The sequence below is a fragment of the Arvicanthis niloticus genome, chromosome 7 (genome assembly GCF_011762505.2).
Source record: "Arvicanthis niloticus isolate mArvNil1 chromosome 7, mArvNil1.pat.X, whole genome shotgun sequence".
Classification (NCBI taxonomy): domain Eukaryota; kingdom Metazoa; phylum Chordata; class Mammalia; order Rodentia; family Muridae; genus Arvicanthis; species Arvicanthis niloticus.
The window spans coordinates 34,941,260-34,962,186 of NC_047664.1; the positions used below are offsets into that span (position 1 = coordinate 34,941,260).

Here is a 20,927-nt window from a genome sequence, read left to right on the forward strand (position 1 = left end):
GGGCTCACAGCTCAGTCTTTAGTGTTCTGCTAGCTCATCTGAGTATTATCTAGGGAGCTGTCTCTTTCTGTGCACCCCTCAAAGCATCTGTTCCTCTCCTCCTCCATATCCCATCATGCCCCTTCCTTCCTAGCACCTGGTGCTAGTCACAGTAGGCTTGTCCAGCCGTGGTATCATCCTGACCTTTGTGGTCACAGTTACAATGTAGTGGGGAGAGAGACCAGGGATAGGGTCCATGTGCAAGCCCCGAGGTCTGCAGAAGTTCTTACTGCCTGCTAGGATTCGTGGTTCAACGTTGGTCTACAGAGCTTTCTCTCTAGGTTGGGACCAGTATGGAGGGTTCCCTGCATACAAGCCTAGGCTCCCACCACCCACCCATTCTTGTGTTCTAGTGGGAGAGGTAGGCTGTAGGATGATGTGTGGGGATGATGTACCCCAAGCTCAAATGCAGATGTTCTAGACCCCATGCTGCTTGTTCCAGCTCATCCTATCCCTGGGCCCCTGAGAAGGGATGTATGTTTCCTATAACTAATTCAGTGCAGTTGTGTTCCTAGAAGGTGGGGGCTTGAAGGTACCATGAATCCCGTTTTCTTTTCCAAGGTGGGTCTCAGCTTGGAGGGATGAGCCTGGCTTGGATGACAGCTCAGACTCAACAAGGGAACCCAGAGAGGAGAGTTGTTTTTTTGATTGTTCTGGAAACCAATCCAAGGGGTCAAGAATTGTGTGTGTGTGTGTGTGTGCGCACACACACACACACACACACACACACGCATACATGCCCATGTTTCTGCTGTCTGGTGCTGTCCTCTACAAGACTGGACCTCTCCCCAAAGCTATGGCCTTGTACCTACTCCATTTCTGCCATGATGTTTCCTCCTCTGACTACCAAATGCTACTCCTAGTGCGGCTACCTGTGAAAGGCAGGAGAGGGCCCTGCCAGGGAGGCAGGGGATCAGGAGCTTGAGGGGCTCCAGCCTAAATAATTCTCTTGAACTATTGAGCACAGCAAGGCCACTTAGTGGGGTTGGGTTGGGGATGCCCTCCTGGTAAAAGGTGTGTGCTCACTCCCTGTCTCACTAACACAGCAACACAGACAATGCATGTTTGCTGAGACAGGCACCTGGGCAGAGAAGAGTCATCTGTTGCAGACACACCTTCTTATTTATGTGTGCACAGACCTCTTTGTATGGATATCTTATACACACATTTTACCTTCACACTAGGCTAGATTTCTTCCTGAGATATGCGTGTGCTTGTCTTGTGTTAAGAGGCTGAAGTGAGAGATTGCAGCTTGGGTCACATAATTAAACTCTGTCTTTAAATGTATGTACATATCAGAAATGGGCCTGGAATAGTTTCTACCTGATCAGGAGGGGGCTGATTGAGGTTGAAAGCGGCTGCTGTCAGTGTTTCCACCTGGAGAACAGCCCCAGGTTTGACTTCTGCCCTTCACCCTGGTCCAGTTCTGCAGCCCCATGCGGCTTGGCACCAGGTGCCAGCTGGTTATGGACTTGTCATCTGAGCTGATGATTTTGTGGAACTATTTTTAAGTTCAGCTCCTTGAACTACACCCCACCCCCAGTTCTGCTACTGGTTGCCTGCCCCTGCCTGCAGCTCCTGGAATGCTGATTGGCAGTTAGGGCTGGAGTGGGGGCTGGGAAAACTGTTATAAAGCTTAAAGGGCTAAGTAAGTAGCTGTCACTTGGAGTTCCCCTGTCCCCTGCCACCATGGCCACCCACCGCCTAGTAATGGTTCGCCATGGTGAGAGCTCATGGAACCAAGAGAACCGTTTCTGTGGCTGGTTTGATGCAGAACTGAGTGAGAAGGGAACAGAGGAGGCCAAGCGGGGGGCCATTGCCATCAAAGATGCCAAGATAGAGTTTGACATCTGCTACACATCGGTGCTGAAGCGGGCTATCCGCACCCTTTGGACCATCCTGGATGTTACGGACCAAATGTGGGTGCCTGTGGTGCGCACCTGGCGCCTCAATGAGCGGCACTATGGTGGCCTCACAGGCCTCAATAAGGCTGAGACAGCTGCAAAGCACGGGGAGGAGCAGGTGAAGATCTGGAGGCGTTCCTTTGACACCCCACCACCACCCATGGATGAGAAACACAACTACTACACCTCCATCAGCAAGGTGGGCCAGGTGCTGGGGAGCTGTAAGGTTGGGAGCCCAGGTGGGAGGGCTACCCAGTAAACAAATGTTCCTGTGCCCTTGTCCCCAGGACCGGCGCTATGCAGGCTTGAAGCCTGGGGAGCTGCCTACCTGTGAGAGCCTTAAGGACACCATTGCCCGGGCCCTGCCCTTCTGGAATGAGGAGATCGCACCTAAGATTAAGGCTGGCCAGAGAGTGCTTATTGCAGCCCATGGAAACAGCCTTCGAGGCATTGTGAAACATCTGGAAGGTGAGGCCCACTCTCAGGAAATTTGTGAGACAGAAACCCCTGAGGTTGATTTGTTATTTTACAGATGTCGGGCTTTCAAAAGTTGACTTAAGAGCTGTAGAATACGTGTTGTTCCATTTCCAGTACACAGCGGGCTGTATGACCAAGGTGGAGAAGTTAGTCCACACAGCACAGCTGAGGCACCCACAGGAGCTGACTGATGATAGTAGAGCAGGCTTCAGGCATCCACTGGGGAAAAGGACCAGAGCTCTGGGCACCAATGCCAAGGGTCAGCTTGCTCCTGAACCAAGCCACTTGAGCTGTTATAAAACTTGGTATCTCTCCTGGCGCTACCTGTATTTCTTCTTTTTCTCTCAAGACAGTCTACTTACACAGTGCCTTAATTTGAGGTCCTTTTGCCTCAGGTGTGGGCTACACAATACATAGTCCATCCACACACACAAAGCTGAACCACCCTGTGTTCCCCTGACCCCCATGCTTCTTTAGGCAAAAAAAAAAAAAAAAAAAAAAGCAGTCTGAGTGCAGAGATATGAAGCTACTTAAAAACCTCAGGCCTGTAGTGGTGCTCCTAACTAAAGGGCAAGGGCTGGTAGACAGGCCTGGAAGGGGGGCAGACCAGTGTAGGAAGGTTACCAAGTATGGTCCCAACTGGGTCTTAGACACCAGAAGTCTATATTAGATTCTGGATGACCTTTAGACTTGCTGGGATCCTAAGAGTTGGAGTGTGATCCACTTCTCCAGCTCCCAGCAGCAACAAGAGGGTGGTGCCCCTGCCCCTCCTCCCTGGGTTGTGTTCTGGGAAAGAGGTACATGGGGTGTGCTTCTGATGCCTAGGGAACATGCCCAGGTCCTCCTGGTCGGTAGGGGTGGGGTGATGGCAATGGCAAAGGTTGAGCTGCTATTCCAGGCAGGGGCTGCAGGAGCAGGCAGTGGGTCAGGTTTCCTGTTCCTCCCCAGTTCAGACTTTAGAAGCTCTAGAATCTAAATGTCATTCTTCCAAACCCTCTTAAGCCTGGCCAATTCACACTGGGCTGAGCATGTGTGTGGCCACTCAGGTCACAGCTGTTCACGGAGGATGTTCTTGTCTTTCTGTTGGGCTATTTCTGTAGCCAGGTCTCCCTTAACCTTTAGGTACATTTTTGTGGCCTTGCTCTCAGGGATGGGTTAACTGGCAAACCCCAGTACACTGCCCACAAAGGCTTCTGTATGAATTGAGTAGAAGGGGCTAAAAACACTGTTCCTCTGCTTCAGGGATGTCAGACCAGGCCATCATGGAACTGAACCTGCCCACTGGAATCCCCATTGTGTATGAGCTGAACCAGGAACTGAAGCCCACCAAACCCATGAGGTTCCTGGGAGACGAAGAGACAGTTCGGAAGGCCATGGAAGCTGTCGCTGCCCAGGGAAAGGCAAAGTGAGGGTGGACAGGGCAATAAAGTGACTCCTGCACAGTGACAAGTTTGGTATGGCCAGGCTTGGTCTACCCAGGTCAACTTATTACTCACAGGACCTCTCAGGTCCAGGGTTACAGGTGTCCCCAAGTCACCATGTAGAAGCAGAAGCCCAGCACCCATCCCAGGCTACTGGGAGTGATTCAGGACCTTGTACACTCTGTAGTGTGACCAACCCCTGTAGTGGCCCTGGAGCTGTGGAATCACTTGGTTTATGAGGGACAAAAGCAATGGGATCTGGCCTTCTCCCTGAGGAACAGGAAGAACAGCTCCTGGCCAGCTTCCTTCAGGGTGGCTTTGTGCTATCCCTGTGACCTCTTAAGTGGCATGATAAATGTTCCTTTAGGGCAGGACAAGTCTATTACTAAGCCTACAACAGCTTAAGCCCATAGGGCCTTCAAGGCCTGTTATCACCATAATGCCTAAAGGACAGGCAGAAGATGGGGAGGAAGTTGGCCTGACAACTGCCTGAGGTCAGGGGTTTCCTTGTGCATTTCCACTTCAGGCTGCCAGTGGGTGAGTCTGGAGTCAAGCATGTCCATGCAGATGAGTGCTGGACCATGTTGCAGAGGTTCCTGGAAAAAACTGTGTAGCAGTGACCTCTTCTGAACTGAAATGCATGAAGGCACGAAGGCTCTAACATCAGTTACATCATTTACACATCTGTTAACCCTGGCTGTCCAGGAACTGTGGAGACCAGGCTGGGCTTGCGACCTTGAGCTCAGGAGTCCACCTGCCGCTGCCTCCCTCGTGAGTGCTGAGGCACGTATGCACCGCCAAGCCCGCTCATTTATACTTCCTGTAGGAGGCTGAATAGCATCTGTCTGAGGGCACACGTGTACACACAGGTACACACTCAGGTTGATGCAAATACAGAGCCCAGGCTTGGATTCTTCCCTAGTCAGATCACAAGTGGGGCAGACGGTTTGTGGGCTGCCACACTGCTTAGACACAGGCTGAGCTAGGGTACAGGACGCAACAGATGAATCACAGGATGCATGTCTTTGATTCTGCACATTCCCAGAGATGGAAACTTGGTCATCCCATCCCTCCTTCCCACAGCACAGACACAGGGATAGAAAAGGTAAGGAAGCCTCAGGTGAAAAAACCTCCCTGTTGTCAAAACCGTCACAGTCTACTCTGACTTTGGTCAAGATTTCACTAAAAGCAATTCTCTTTTAAGTTCATGATTTCCAAGGGTCTTTCTAAACAGCTGCAGCTACCACCTTAGAAGCCACCCAGAAAGAAGGGCAGATGTATACTGCGGCCCCAGATGTCCCTGCTCTGAGTCCAATGTCCTAGTGCTGCTGTCCCTGGACAGAGGTCATCCAGAGCTGGCCACAGGTTAAACCTGGCTCGACACGCCGTTCCCACTGGGGTCAAGTGTAAGGCTGGCAGAGGGCCTAGGGGCTACGGTAAGCATTTGGGGAGCAGTGGGATACTGCTACACTGGGGTAACAGGAGCACTCAAGGCAGAAGCCTTGTCCTCATTGAGTCCCATTCCTGGAAGAGTGCCAAACATGAACTCTTAGGCCTCCTCCGTAGGCAACAGGGAAGCCACTTGTGGTAGAGAGGGAGGACAGGCCCCCAGGCTCACTCTATGAGCTCCACGTAGTTGGCAGGAAACATGCCAAAGTGCCCATCAGGCCCATAGCCACGCCACCAGCCTTCGTCAATCACCTCGATGCCTGTGATTAGGTTCTCAGGGTCAAAGGAGATCTCTGTGTCGTCAGCTGCAGGAAGGGAAGTCAAGGCATGGCATCTCATGGCCTTGCCACACCCCTCACCAGTCCCCAGGGAGGCCTGCCTTTCCTGCTGTAAAGGTCAGAAACTCTGTTTCCTCCTCCAAACCACCCTGCTGCCATCCAGCCTTAAGTCAATGTGACTAATGGCAGTGAGCAGCTCTCCAGGCACGGCTTTTCCAGAGCACGCCTGGAAAAGGCAGCCCCACTACCCCCAGCCCGTTCTCCCAAGGCCTCCCCCACTCAGGAAGGCCGGGAGCCATTATCCAGGCCCCACCTCTGATCAGACCTGGAAGATCTACAGTAAAGACGGCTATAGGGATTCCTGCCCACGGACGGTGAGCAGCTAACTGTAGGCACACTGCTCTTCCAGACTGAGGCCCCAAGGCCACTCTCCAGAGGGCTTTCCATCCCAGATGCTCTCTAGAGCTGACCTCCACGCAGCTCCTACACATACTCTCATCCCCTAATCTCTGGTTCTGTGACCTGTGACGGTCAGGTGGGGGATCTTACCCGCCTGGTAGTCGTACAAGGCCCGGGCACACAGCCCTTGTCCACTGAGGCCCTGGCTCTGCACGTAGTTGTCAATGTGTCCAGAGCCAGCCCCTTGCTGCTGCACCTGTCAGAATTTGAGAAAGATGGCATCACCCCAGCTTCAGCCTTCTCCCGAGGTCAGATTAAGCTGGGGGCTGAGGCAAGGGCACTGAATACTGGGGGCTTTTGGGACCTGATACTTGCAACACAGCTCTCGTCTCAAACGTACAGAAGCTCAAGGCAGCGCACAACTGCAAGGAGCTCTGGACATCTTAACGTTAATCAAGCAGGAGCACTGGCTCACACATCCTGAAGCACAGTACGGCTCCAAGTCAAACCAGAACACACTCATTGGCAGGCTGCTTCCTACCAGGCTCAAGGCCTCGGATTCTATCACCCATGCCACAAAACAAACAAATGAATGCTGTGTGTGGCCGCAATCCTGCGCTCAGAGAGCTGTGTCCAGAGCTCTCTGGCAGAAGGGCATAGAGATCTGGAGAGACAGTCCAGTAGCTAAGAGCACTTGGGGCCCTTGCAGAAGACCTGGGTTTGGTTCTCAGAACCCACATGGCAACTCACAACTGTAACTTTGGTTCTACGGAATCTGATACTCTCTTCTGGCCTCCACAGGCATCACAATACATATGTATGCAGGCCAAATGCTCATACACATAAAATAAGATAAAAAACAGTTATAAGACCCCCCCCCCCCAGAAACCGCTAAAAAACCCAACCTCACCTCTAGTACCCTAAAATATGCCACAGGAAACTCAAGACTATGTCTACACCCCCATTAGGCACCCACCAGTGGTGGTTCCTCATACAGGGTGTCCTGCTCTGGAACTTCATATGTAGGTTCGTCTTCTGTCTGGGCCAAAGACAGAGTGCTAGGTGCCGGTTCCTCACAGACACCTGCAGCAAAGGACATAGCAGGTTGTGACTTTCCTCCAACAACACACCCCTTCTCAAGCATTCTTCCCCTCCGGGGCTACACAAGGGCTGTTACAAAGGTCTTGCCTGCTGCAGGCCGGGAGACTGGAGAGGTGGGTTCTCGACCATAGGAGGCTTCTGGTTGAGTGAACTGCTTCTGCAGGAAGGGGCTCCTCAGTTTGCCTGAAAAATCCAGCAAATACCTCATGGATCCCTTCAGACACACCACCTACGGTCTACAGACCTGCCTACGTGTATCTGAAGTAGGGCCCTGGCTACAGGTAAAGACCCCAGAGTGTGAGACTACGTGACAAATCTGTGAGCCGCAGAGTCCTATGTCCTTTGGTGGTCAGAGTGGTGTAGAAGGGTCATACTGCAGGACATGAGGGGACTCTAGGCGACTCTCCTTACTCAGTTATCCTTTGTCATCCTTTAATACATGCATCAGAGGCCCCTGCATGGAACTCTGGCTTCCCCTCAGTCCACCCTGCTATGTGGCAGGCCCAGAGGAGGTCTCACCTGGCTGAGAGCTGGAGACAGAGGTGGTGGACATAGCCCTTTCCTTCTGCTTGAAAATCTCTCGTGGGTGTCGGGCCTGCTGCCCAGCAGACTCCTGGGAGAAGCACAGAAGCATGCCTTGACCCCTGACTGCTCCTACCTCAGAAAGCAGGCCCTCTGTTAAGAATGTGTGGGGTAGAGCGGCATGGGGACCAGGAAGCAGAGATGTGCCTCAGGCTAAACCTTCAATCCAAGGATTTCAATCCAAGTGGCAAAGACAGATCCAAACCAGCAAGCTCCCAGGTCCACGAAGATTAGTCTCAAAACTCACCCAGTCCTGTCTGTTCCGTGAAAGTACTTCTTGATCCAGCTCATCTGTCCTGCTGGAAGGGCTGACATTAGAAGAGCCGAAGCCCCTCAGCTCCTCCTCATGCCGTTCCCTCAGTGGCCCTGCCTCTTAGAACAGGTGAGCCTCTGGGGACAGTTATAACCACTTGCCCCAGTGCAAGGTAGGCTAACCTCGGCTGCCCAGCTGATTTGTGCTGTTCCTGGTAGCGCTGCTCACGGCGGGCAGCCTCCTGTAGCTCTCGCTCCCGACGCTCCTCCTCCAGCCGCTGTCGCTCCTCTTCAGCTCGTCGCTTCTCCTCCAGGCGGCGGTTCTCCTCTTCCTTCTGCAGGGAAGCTGCTCACTCAGCCATGTGCAGCCAGCGCCCTTGGCCTCAGCCCCTGCCAGGGACTTGGTCCCTAAAGGGCCATGGTCAAGGAAAGGACACTATAGCCCGTCATGCCCTGTGACTTAATTTACATATGCCTTCAGTTTAACTAGCTGTAAAGGATAATGCCCAGAAGGATGTCTGTCAGTGTGCCACCCCCCACTACTGAAGCACTTACCTCAGCTTTGGCCCAGAAGTTATCCTTGCCAACTCTCTTGATCTCAGATATGGCATTGGTTTTCTGGTACACAGAGCCCTAGAGACGACATAGTACACGCTAGACGTCTGGCGCCATGTGGAAGGTGCAGCAGGGTGACAGGGATTTGCCAGCTCTGCAGAGCAGGTGAAAGCTACTAGGACTGTACCTGGTAGGCTCACGGGAGTGGCCCCACAAGGAGACACAGGAAGATGTTCAGAAAAAAAGTCTAGGAGCACCCAAGAGGCTGAGGCAGAAGGTTTTTGAGTTTAAGGCCAGCCTATGGAGCAAGTCTCTGCCTCAAAACAAAACAAGAGCTGGAAAGATGGCTCAGCTGCTAAGAGCATATACTGCTCTCACAGATGACCAGGGTCAGTTCCCAGCACCCACATGAAGAAGCCTCTTTAACTCTAGTTCCAGAGGATCCTGCACCCTTTTCTGCTCTCTGCAGGCACAGTACACATGTAATGCACATACATATATGCAGGTAAAACACCTATACACATAAATAAAAATAAAATACATCTGAAAAAACGAAAGTCCAGGGAAACCACCCAGCAAGGACATGGCATCCTGAGAACACTGGGTATATGTGCAAACATGTGTGTCTCCGGTGGAGACTGGTCCTTGTTGATGGGCACAGGAAAGGATTCTTATCCTAGACTCCTGGCAGCTCTAAAGCAGGCTGCTCCTCTGACAGCTGACAGCTAGCAGCATCCAGGAGAGTCACCATGGATCCCAACTGTATGACTAATAAGTGGTTTGCAGCCATGAGCTCCACGATGCCAGAAATGCATGTCTGTGTGGTTTCAGGCTCCATAATAAAGCCAACAGACGTTCTCCACAATGGCTACTTCCAGGGACCATCCAAATCATGTAGACACTGTAGCCCTTGTAGGCTACCTCAGCTGTAAACAGTTGCTGAGAGGCCTTTGCCAAGCCAGTGGGGTTGGTGCCCACCAGGGCTTAGGATTACCATCTAAAGATGCCAAGCAGAAGGAATTAGTTACCTAGACATCAGGAACTACATTTCTGGTCCCTGCTCTCAGGCATGGAGAAGGGTAATTGGTGGGTAGCACTCACCACTGGGGCCTGAGGTCCTACATCCTGGAAGCAGCTGCTTTCCTTATGGAAGCTGTAGTTGGCCCCAGAGGCCTTGGCAACCTTCTCCATGATGCATTCCGGCTCCACGTCCTCCTCAGCCCGTGCATTGATGGTCACATGTGCGCCCTAGAGCAGAAGCAGCACTTAAAGCATAGGCTTTGCAAGTTCAGGACAGGACAGGCCAAACTCCTACTTGTCCACACAGCAAAGGCCACTGCTGCACACAAGACTTGTGTCAGAAATACCAGGCCCACTCTCCCCAGCCATGGATCTTATGTAGTTCCTGACACCAGGGGCCCATACTCTCCCCAGCCTTGGATCTTACACAGTTCCTGCTGAGTTCACACCAGGCCCTGCTCTCCCAAGCCATGATATTAATACAGTTCCTGCTGAGTTCAATACGTGCTCAGGCACCTTCCATCTATTCCTTTCCGGGTAGCTGACCTGTGACCTCATTAACTGTTATCATATATCTAACATGCTGGAGGCTCACTGAGGATATGGACTCACTAGCAGAGTACTTGCCTAGCTAGCACAGGAGAGATGTCTTTGATCTCAGCACTGCAAAAACCTTAAAACTTAATTAAAAGCTTAGAAGTTTCTGTCACCCACCAGATGGAAGGACTAAAGTATGTCTTAAGTCATGCAGGCAGAAACGGAAGCCAGGAACCAAGGAAATGCAAAAAGTCAGCTGAAAACTGAGTTTATAAATTGTGATAAAAAATGTCTTGGAAAGTGGAAAAAACTACAGCTATAGCATGAGTAACAATGGTTGTAATAATGGGCAAGGAAGGAATGCATCAGAGGACACACGGGGCAGGGCATCAGAAGGAATGCATCAGAGGACACACGGGGCAGGGCATCAGAAGGAATGCATCAGAGGACACACGGGGCAGGGCAACAGAAGGAATGCATCAGAGGACACACGGGGCAGGGCATCAGAAGGAATGCATCAGAGGACACACGGGGCAGGGCATCAGAAGGAATGCATCAGAGGACACACGGGGCAGGGCATCAGAAGATACATGGGGTGTCAGAGGGATACTTGGGGTAGGGCATTGGCAGTTTGTTCCTTCCTCCAAGTCTTGCTGCTGCTTAAACATCCCTCCCCCCTTTTTCTTTTTAGTTTTATGAGACAAGAGGTCTCACCGTGCAGCCCTAGCTGGCCTGGAACTCAAAGAATCTGTCTGCCTCAGCCTTCCAAGTGCTGGAATTAAAGGTTGGAGTCACTATACCATTTGCCGCTAAACCAGTCAGACAGAATAATCCTAACAAAACAGAATCCAGGGCTCACCCTCACACTCCATCAGTGTTGGAATGAGTGGTTCTTACCTTGCCCACACTGAAGCCAGCTAGAGCTGGCTCTGCCCATACCCTGCTGTCCAGACAGAACATCAGTTACAGACTTACTCCCGAGTCCAGTCCCTTTCCAGTTCACCTGGACCATGAATCTATAGTACTGGATCTTGCAAGACACCCCCCCCCCCCCCAGGGCTTGGCTCAGTCCCTACCTTCAGGAAGTTGGCCATGGTGCTGACATGGTTGGCACATGCTCCTTTCCGCACATCATTTACACCCTCACCTGTCTGCAACACAAGCACAAACTGCATGAACCAGACTTCCTCCAAAGTCACTTCCTGGCCCATATTTCCCAGGAACCCAACAGTTTCTCTATCTCTCCTAAGAGGTACTCCCCAGTCCCTATTCTCCACTCCCAGGCAAAGCCAAAGCCATTCTCCCAAATGAGTCACATAGATGAGATGAGCCCTCAGACTTTCCAAGGGGCTCAGGATGTTCTTCGAGAAGTATAGCTGCTGGCCTCCCATGTGAGAGCAGTTTTCAAACATTCCTGATCCCCAACTAGAGAGAAATATTCTGTTGGAGCTCCTATCTCTACAGTCCCAATGCCCTTGAACACAGCCTCAGCCCCTCTGCTCCTTCAGAACCATCACTGGGAAGGGGACAGGGTGCAGATCTTTTGTAATCATTTCTATTCCATTCTGCAGGAAACCATTCGGGGCTTGGAGGGTGAATTCCAAGGAAAGCCATTTACTCCTTGGTTCAGAATGATAAACGTCTACTCTGTTCATTCACCCATTTACAACTAACAGGTCTAGTGACCTACTGAATGGTGTAGTAAAACACTCTGTTCCTAAGGTTCAGTCAAAGGAAAGCAGGTAAGGGACTTCCCCAATGGCATCAGAGGAACTGAATTCACATACCCAGTTGATGAGGACAAACTTGGGCAGGCCGGAGTTGGGGTCCTTCACCCTGCAGAAGGCGTACATCACCTTCCCGCTGTTGAGCTCCTCCACCAGCTCCTCCAGGCCTCCCTCTGCAGAGGCACAGGAAGGCTCAGAGGCAGCCTGCAACCCTGCCCGTTGGTGCCCAGGCCACTTCTACATCAGTGCTCATCCCACCTGCCTCAGAACCATTCTGGGACCCAGGTTTAAAACCAAACTCCTAGGGACAAACCTGTAGCTCAGTGGTAGTGTGCCTGGCTAGCACATATCAGGTCCTGGTTCATTCTCCAGCACCACAAAATAGTAAGTAAGTAAATAAATGAAAATACAACCAGATTTTTGGGCCTCAACCCCATTCAGCTGATTTAGTAGAGTTGGTGGGATCCAAGAAAGTGCACTTCTGACCAGCATGTTAGGTGACTGTTTGTTTTTAAAACCACTTCTCTAAACTGAGAAGGGAATTAGATATTTTTTTAACCGCTATTTTTATTATATTCACCCATTCTTCTTTATTTTTCTTATATTTTTGAGGCAGGTCTTTCTGGCTGTCCTAGAACACTCTATATAGACCAGGCTGGTCTCAAACTAACAGACATCCTCATGCCTCTGTCTCCTGTGTGCTGAGATTAAAGCTGTGCACCACTATGCCTGCATATCACTAGATTTCTGTGACAATTTTACTAAGGAAGGCCTAGAACAATAGGCCTACTAATGTCCCCTTGTCACAAACTACATGTCCACTCAGACTACAGGGCTACCAGAGTCAGACCTTTTTGGAACATTCCAAAGATGAACAATTAGTTCAACTCTCACATTCTTGGCTGGGGTCAGGATGAGCTGCCCTAAGCTTTTCTTCCTCTGACACTGTGTTTCACTCTCTAAACTTCCCAGGTCATAGCAGAAGCCAGGTCAGGCATTTCAGCTACAGGGCTCCACAGAACCTAGGGCAGTCAGCATTCTGATGAGCAACAGAGTCCTGCTTTGTGTCGGCAGGAAGCTAGGAATGCTGATATCTGCAACTTGCAGGCACCTACCATGTCACATGAAATGGCCATTTGGTGGCAATTCTAGAAAGAGGATCTATCAGCAAGAATGGCTCATAGTAACTAAATAGTAACAATAACTAAAACCACACTCTCATTTGCCTGAGCAGAGAGCATGTTCTGGGCATCCACTTGGAGCTGGGAGTAGAAGGCGGTTAGGCAGGGCCCACGGACAGTCATGCTAGCCTCAAACAAGGGAAAGACAGGTCGTTCAGCTGACAGGTCTGTCTCCTATCTCAGGCCTCTCTGGATCACCTAACTTGCCAGTTTATCCCAGTGGTGGACAAAAGTATTTCTTCTGTATTTCTGCACAGACTCTGACCACAAAGTCAAGGTCCTCACAACCATTTGCAGCAGCACTGTCTCTCCCTAATGAGGGTTGGGTCCTTGGGTGTAGTTGCCCAAGACCAAGGCAGGACAGAATCAGAAAACAGATGTGTGGGTCTTCACCTGCACCAGCTTCAAGGCTGGCATCCTCAATGTACAGCACCCTAGACAAGGGCTGCCCATGAGCTGGAAAGCAGGCTGCTTCTTAGCTAGCAGCACTGCCCTGGCCCAGCCAGAGAAGAATGTTTTCACTGACAAACACGTGAACTGCATCAGTGTGTTATGGCTGACATGGCTCTGGCCCTGGTCCTGGTTGATGCTGGTCCACATTCCGATCAGGAGTAGTCCTTAACGGAGCCAACTTGGCACAGGTCTGCAGGAAAACTCGACTGGGGAAGGTCACTGTAGCTGAGCTGGAGGAAGGAGATGCTTGTGTATCTGAGTCCTCTCTCTGCTCCCGTGATAGCTTGACCATCAGCTGTGGTGGCCCAGAATTAGCCACACTTGTCCTTTTGTCACCTCACTATGATACTGTCTGGGTTCATACTCACCCCCTGTGCCAGCCACACGGATGTCATTGCTGTTGCCTTCATAGGTAAAAAGAGCCCTGCAAGGAAACACCAGTGGGCTCAGTGACCGGCACTTAGGGCTCTGCCTTCTCTGTACCTACCACAGCAGGCTCAAGCTGCTCTGCATTGCCAGAGACTACTCAACGGGCTACTCTGAGGCTAGCTACAGGACTTACTATAAGAAAGCCCTGGGGACTGGGGAAGGACATACATACACACTTAGGGGAGGATATCTTTCTACACACTAGTAAATAAATCACTCAGCTGGCTTTCAGGCACACCAATTTCAAAAGGCAAATGATGTCTTCATAATCCTGAATCCAAACACCCAAAGGAGAAACAGGAAGGAGAAAGGTGCATCGGGTACTCCTCGGTGTGCGTAGGCCCTGCCTTCTGTAGCCTGAGAGTAGAGCAGCAGGGTTTCCTGTCTTGAGATTCCCCTGGCAAACATGCACTTTCCCAGGCAGATACAGCAACAGAAAGTAGACAATGACACAACACTGAGTGCCAGTTAAGACTGCAGAGCACCAAGCCTCTAATGGACAGCAGCCCAGAGGCATGTTTTCCATCTAGTGGAGCCTTGACATGCTGACCTGAAGCTGGGTGTGTAGAACTATTCATACAACTCTGGAGATGATTTTAGCTTACACATTTGTTCTCCAGAAGTAGTGAGGAAACACAGTGAGTCTGAGCTACAGAAGTCATTGACCAGAATGAAGGTTACTGAAGGAGACCAACCCTGAAGAGGTGGTCTTCTTCAGGCAACCTGTACCCGAGAGTCACAACACAAGGCCCAGACATCAGCACGAATCTTGTACCAATACGAACAACCCCAGCAAGGACGACAGGCATGAGGTACAGGGAGTGACCCAAGTGACGGCAAATCTGTCTGTTGACTCTCAGCCTGAGAGGCAGGTGAACAGAAGCTCCAGACTTAAGTTCTAAGACGTTGTCAGCACTGTGATCAGGGGCATATCCAGAGAGTCAGTGAGAGAGACCTACTAGGCAGGGCTGCAGACAGGAGATGCTGCTTCTCAGAACAGAGGAGTCCCCAGAGCGAGCCCTGAGCCAACCAGGACAGTGACTTGGGAGGCACATTTGATACTTAGCCTGAGTTGGTAGAGCTCCCTGGAAGAAACAAGTCTCTTTCTCTTGGTGATGAGCCCTAGAAGTCATGGCAGGGGGACTAGAAGAAGCAGAAGACAGAAGGCATCCAGTGGCAGAGAAAGGCTTTCCTGCTTGGTGTCTGGGATGTAGACCTCCACCCTCACCTCACGGTCTTTTGTATTCTACTGAAATCACCTTCAGGAATGTTTTTCTGTTCAAGCTAGGCACAGTGGTACATGCTTGGTAATCCCAAGAGGCAGGGATGGGGACAGAGACAGGTAGATCACAAGTTCAAGGCCAGCCTGGACTATATGGAAAGATTCTGGCTCAAACAAAACAACAATAACAAAACCCTATAAAGACTGAGGAGGTGCCTCAGTTGATAAAGTGCTTGTGATACCTGGCATGAGGACCAGAGGGCTCATCCCTAGCTCCCATGTACAAGCCAGACAGTGTTTATAGCCCCAGTACCAGTAAGGCAGATAGATAGATCCTGGAGCTTCCTGGCTATCCAGTCTAGCAGAATGAGACCCTATCCAGAAAGAAAGAAAGAAAGAAAGAAAGAAAGAAAGAAAGAAAGAAAGAAAGACAGACAGACAGGAGAGTTGGTCCAGTGCCTGAGAGCCCTTTCTGCTCTTGCAGAGGTCCCAGGTTTGGTTCCCATTATTTATATGGTGGCTCATGACTGTCTGTAAATTCAGTTCCAAGGGAACCCACACCCTCTTCTGGCTTCCAGGGGCACCAGGCATGTACATGGTACATATATGTATATGCAGACAAACATTTTACACATTAATCTTAAAAAGCAAAGCAAAACAAAACAAAACAAAACAAAACAAAAAACTAAGGTAAGGCAGAGAAGGACTAAGGAAGACTGACACTGACGTCTGGACTCCACACACACTTACACCCGTGTGTCCCTGTGAATGTATCTGCACATGTACACTCACACACACACATGCACACATACACATACTATCCCAAAATAAAATTCCCAGTTCAAAGATTTCCAGTTCAAATGTTTTTTCTTACCTTCAACAGAGCCCCCAAGCCTTCTTTTAAATCAATATGAAGAAAGCATGGTGTGCTGAACTGTGCACAGCAAGAAAGCACCTTATCATCCAGTCACTCTCCAGGTACGTGTGTGCTCACCGGCCTGCAGCTATGAACAATCCCTGGAAGGTCTGACCCATGGAACTTACCTTCTGACAGGAGAGACATACATACACCTGATGCTAACATACAGGCAGGGACTCAAGTATGTACAGAGTGAGACAGGAACCAGATGAGCACATCTCGTGCCAAGCTCTTTGGGGAGGAGGCTGAAGCTAGATTATAGATGAGAAACTAAAGCTACGGTTCTGGCCTACAGTGCCATGGTACCAGCGCTGTGTGTAACCTTTTATAACTACCAAAGTGAAGACTACCTCTTTTTGACAGTCTCTTTTTCTGCATGGCTTAATCCAACCATCTAAACATATGACAGCTAGGCACAAGGGACAGAAACACGCCTACCTGACCATGGTTGAGAAGAATAAAGAACATGAAAACACACACACACACAAATACGCAGAGTCCATTAGGGTTCCCAGCATGTATCTTATTTGTATCACAAGGAAATAAAACTGGGAGAGAGAACAAGGTGACTATAACTTTAGTTTCAGGGTTCCACACTCTTTTCTAGCCTCTGAAGGCTCCAGGCATGCCATGTGGTCCCCGGACTAGGACTCTGAGAAGACAACACTAGCACAGAGACATGAAGAACAAGAGGCAATCAAGATAATGTATAAGTATGTTCCATGCAGGGGAAGCAGCAAGATCAAAGGTTCTGTCTGATGAGGAACTAGCTTGCAATTTTGAGGAAGAGAAAGACTTTGGTACAAGGGTGGTCAACAGGTGTGGCCACTGTAGTAAACAGGAGGGGCAACAGGAACCAGGTCAGACATGGCAAGAGTCTAGGCTTTACTCAAAGTGCAACAGGAAGCCACTGTAGATATGGGCAGGGAAGTTTAGATGGCCCTGATATTTTCTCAGCTAGCGAGTGGGGACCTGCAACAGAATCTTGCTGAGTAACTACTGAAATGGTTGTGACAGTGAGGGTGGAGGCCAGAGGCTTGTTCAACTGGAGTAGCAGCACCGTCTGCATGCAGTACTGTAGGAAACTGGACAGTAGCATGGGACAGATAAACACTGCACGAGGAAAGAGAAGGCTCTCCAAGCTCAGAAGGAACAATGGGTGGATGAGGCAGGACAATGTCAGACCAAAGTGGAGCAGATGAGTTTAGGAGGAGGCTCAATGAGTACTTGGGAGACAGACACAGGTGAGATCATGGCCAGCCTGGTCTACATAGTGAGTTCCAGGCCAGTCAGAGCTACATAGTGAGGCTCTGTCTCGAAAGCAAGCAAGCAAGCAAGCAAGCAGGCAAGCAAGCAAGCAGGCAAGCAAGCAAGCAAGCAAACTAGCTAGCTAGGTAGCTCAGTGAAGAGCATGGTGAAGTGCACTGCTAGCTAGGTTGTGAGGTATCACTCCCCAAACAGTGATGGTTCCTGAGAAGACTAAGGGGCCAAAAGATAAAGAGGAGAGACAACACAGTAGAATAGAAGAGATAGTTGGTCAGAGTCCTGCAATAGGGGATGTCTCCAGGGAAGACTCAGTACAGGCAAACTCAGTATGGTGCCCCTCAGTGCTGATAGGGTAGTGGTGGTCCACTACCTATGAACTCCAAAGTCCAGTTTGTATTCCCCAGAATTTGTTCACCTGCCACACTCATCATATTCCTTGGAAACTGAAGCACTAAAAACTGGCTAATGGAAGCATGCTAAGTAAACGGAAAGTGAAAGAGAATTACTATAGACTGGTATGCATGCAGCAGAAAGCTGAAGAGCGCTCGGCAGGGTCACTCCAGAAACTTCAGATCCTAGTTCATAGCACTGTAATGCTCGAGTAAAAAGAACTGCAGGGTGAAACCTACACACTGACTGCCTAGCAGAGGATGTCATGGGGTGGTGGAGGGAAGATGGAGCCTTTTCTCAAACAGGTGACAGGCTCCCATTTTTAGTCCTCTTTCTATAATTCAGAACTGTGATCTAAGAGAACCAGGGACCCAAATCGTTGACATCCTTGACTGAGCCTTGTGTGAACTCATGACTTCAACCCCGCTGCTTACGCCGCTTTCACGGCCTATTCCTGAACTCAGGCTTTAGAAGACGTGGTTTCCGCCTTCTAGGGAGTTGGGGAACTGCGTGGGACCTCTTTGTCCAGGGAAGTCCCAGAAATGCAAAGAGCCTGGCAGAAAGAAAGCACAAGCAGGCAGAGACCTTCAAGAGACTCCCAGGGCAGAGCCGACCACTAGGTGGCAGGGGAGAGGCCTGGGGGTACTCGCTGGGGGACAGCGGTGGCGAGGGTGGGGTAGCATCTCATTAGGCTTCAGAAAGGTGGACAGGTGATCCTGCAATACTAGGGCCACGCTGCGACCTCTACTTTCCCGCTCCGGCGCCTCTCCGGCTCCGCCTTGATGCCTACCAGTCGGTCGGGGATTTCTCGGTCACCACACGCACGTAGGCCTCCTGCAGCGCCGGCCCGTTCCGGCTCAGGTTCACCGCCATGGCACGCCCCAGGGTCCAAGCGATGCAGCAGTCTCAGCTTTCTGCCGGCCTCCAGTGACGGCCGGAAGCCCCGCCCCAGCGGCCGGAAGCCTCGCCTCTGACGTGCAGAAGCCGCGCCCAGGAGGCCGGAAGCGGAAGTAGAGAAATTGCGAGCTAGTCTGCGGTTAAAATTGAAGCGAGGTGGCTGCTGGCGAATGAAGATTCGGGAGAGGGAACCTGCTCATAGGTCCTCGTCCGCTGTCCGCAGGGCGTGGGCTTGAATTGGAGCACCCACCACGCTCATTCTTTTCTGATTCTTGTTTTAGTTAGTGTATTTTGAGAGCAAGCTTAGGTTCCCCAAGTCTCTCCAGACGTGTACTCCTGAACCTGTGTGTGCGTGTGCCCGGGCGCCTCAGAAATTTAGTCTGATAGTCGGACGTGTTGGCCTATGTCTTTAACCCCAGCATTCGAGAAGCTGAAGCAGGTGGATCTCTTAAGTTCAGCCAAGCCCGGTGTACAGCGAAAGTTCCAGGACAGCGAGGGCTATACAGAGAAGCCCTGTCTGGAAAAAAAGAAGAAATGAAAAAAAAAAAAAAAAAAAAAGTCTGCGGTGCCAGGCGTGGAGGTACGACCTGTGATTCTAGCACGCAAGAGGCAGAGGCAGAAACTTGAGACCGTCTAAATAAAATAAAATACTTGATGCAATAGTGGGGTAATGAAGAGAACCTGTTTTGTGCTTCACTTCTATTTCAAAACAGTTGCCTGAACTTCCCTATGAGAGACCATAATCGTTACTAGTCGTAACTAAAAGGAACCCTTACTTCTCTAAATTGCTTTTAGTTAGGGCATTTTATCACAGCAACAAAAATGAAACTAGAACAGTGGAGGTTGAATTTACATTTAAAATGTTACAAGAATGGGGCTGGAAGGCCAGGTTTAGTGATTCATGTCTTTAATCCCAGGACTGGGAGGCAGAGGCAAGCCTGGTCTACATAGTTGAGCTCCAGGACATTGAGTGACCCTGTCTCAAAGACAAAAAAGGGCGTTGCGGGGACTGGAGAGACAGTTTGGTGTTTAAGAGCACTGGCTATTCTTCCAGAGGACCCAGGTTCCATTCCCAGCACCCATGTGGCAGCTCACAACCCTCTGTAACTCCAGCCCTCTTCTAGTCTCTGCGGACACTAGATACGGCCATGGTACACTTAGACAATCACACGACATAAAAGTAAGATGGGCGAGGCAGAGGCAGGCGGATTTCTGAGTTCAAGGCCAGCCTGGTCTACAAAGTGAGTTCCAGGACAGCCAGGGCTACATAGAGAAACCCTGTCTCGAAAAACCAAAAGAAAAGAAAAGAAAAAAAAAAAAAAGTAAGATGGGGATGGTGGCACAGGACTTCAACCCTGAACTCGGGAGGCAGAGGCAGGTAGATCTCTATGAGTTTGAGGCCAGCCTGGTCTACATAGGGAATTACTGGCTACAAGTGAGTCCCCATCTCAAAAGTATTTAAAAAGAGACTTCAGCTCCATCTACCAAGCCCAAATCTTCCGAGAGGTAACACTGTGTGTGTGGTATATGCACATGGGTGGGGGTGTATGCAGACTAGTGTGCTGTTGGAGGCCAGAGGACAGTGTGAGGTGTCCTGCTCTTTCATTGTCTGTCCTGTTCCTTAGAGGCAGGTCTCTTACCGAGCCTGGAGCTAGGATGGTAGCCAGCAAGACACAGTGATCCTCCTGTCTCAGCCATTCCACAGCACTGATGTTATATACAGAGCCAAACCCAGCTGTTTAAGCAGGTGCTGGGTGTTTGAACTTAGGTCTTCAAGCTTGTGTGAAAAGTGCACTTTCCCATAGCCCCAACAGTCATTTATTCTTCACAGTTCACTTAAACCAGTGTTCTCAACCTTCCCAATGCTGTGACTCTTTAATAGTTTCTCATGTTGTGATCATCATCCATTAGAATTATCTCATTTCTACTTCATAACTGCAATTTTGCTACTGTTATAAATGGTAATGTACATATCTGATTTACAGGATATCTGATATGTGACCCACAGGTTAAGAACCACCAACTTAAACCCACGCATCTCTCTGATCTCTGTGGTCTACTAGGGGGAAAAAGATCACATTATCCCAGGTTGGCTTTACAGATCTGCTTGCTGTTCAGTTACTGACCTAGGGCTGGGCTTGGAAATATAATACATACAGATGTGAGTGGCATGGACCACCAACACAGTGGTTTATTTTCAAAATAAGACTTTTGACTCAAGAATCTTTCCCCCAGGTTGACCAGAGCCCTAGGAGCATGACAAAAAGGTACCCCTGCTCAATGGCAGAGAACACAAAGGGTTTTCCTGAGCACAGGACTGTCCAAGTGGTCTGGCTAGCATAAAAGCTCATTTTAGGTTTGCAATCAATTAGTAAAAATTTACCCTAGGACATCAGAGGGCTACATTTTTACTCTTTCTGCTACTTATT

At 50.2% G+C, this 20,927-nt stretch overlaps 2 protein-coding genes across 5 annotated transcripts; one reads left to right on the forward strand and one right to left on the reverse strand.

Moving 5' to 3' along the window:
- Positions 1–1,634: 1,634 nt before the first annotated feature.
- On the forward strand, positions 1,635–3,869 carry Pgam2 (phosphoglycerate mutase 2). The gene is made up of 3 exons (XM_034508338.2): positions 1,635–2,142; positions 2,231–2,411; positions 3,663–3,869. Exons 1-3 carry the CDS (start codon positions 1,729–1,731, stop codon positions 3,827–3,829), a joined length of 762 nt encoding a protein of 253 aa, XP_034364229.1. The 5' UTR covers positions 1,635–1,728; the 3' UTR covers positions 3,830–3,869.
- A 976-nt stretch (positions 3,870–4,845) lies between these two features.
- Positions 4,846–18,558, reverse strand: Dbnl (drebrin like). Of its 4 annotated transcripts, none has more exons than XM_034508333.2 (13): positions 18,392–18,558; positions 13,744–13,799; positions 11,802–11,914; positions 11,091–11,165; positions 9,559–9,705; positions 8,458–8,535; positions 8,086–8,237; positions 7,898–7,949; positions 7,588–7,681; positions 7,156–7,251; positions 6,944–7,050; positions 6,118–6,223; positions 4,846–5,595 (listed from the first exon to the last, which is right to left on the reverse strand). In XM_034508333.2, the coding sequence occupies exons 1-13, from the start codon at positions 18,472–18,474 to the stop codon at positions 5,456–5,458; spliced, it is 1,299 nt and encodes a 432-aa protein (XP_034364224.1). In that variant the 5' UTR covers positions 18,475–18,558; the 3' UTR covers positions 4,846–5,455. The 4 variants fall into 4 exon arrangements, with proteins under 4 accessions (XP_034364224.1, XP_034364225.1, XP_034364228.1 ...); XM_034508334.2 differs by having other exon boundaries at positions 7,898–7,946; positions 18,392–18,557; XM_034508337.2 differs by lacking the exon at positions 13,744–13,799 and having other exon boundaries at positions 7,898–7,946.
- Between the last annotated feature and the right edge of the window lie 2,369 nt (positions 18,559–20,927).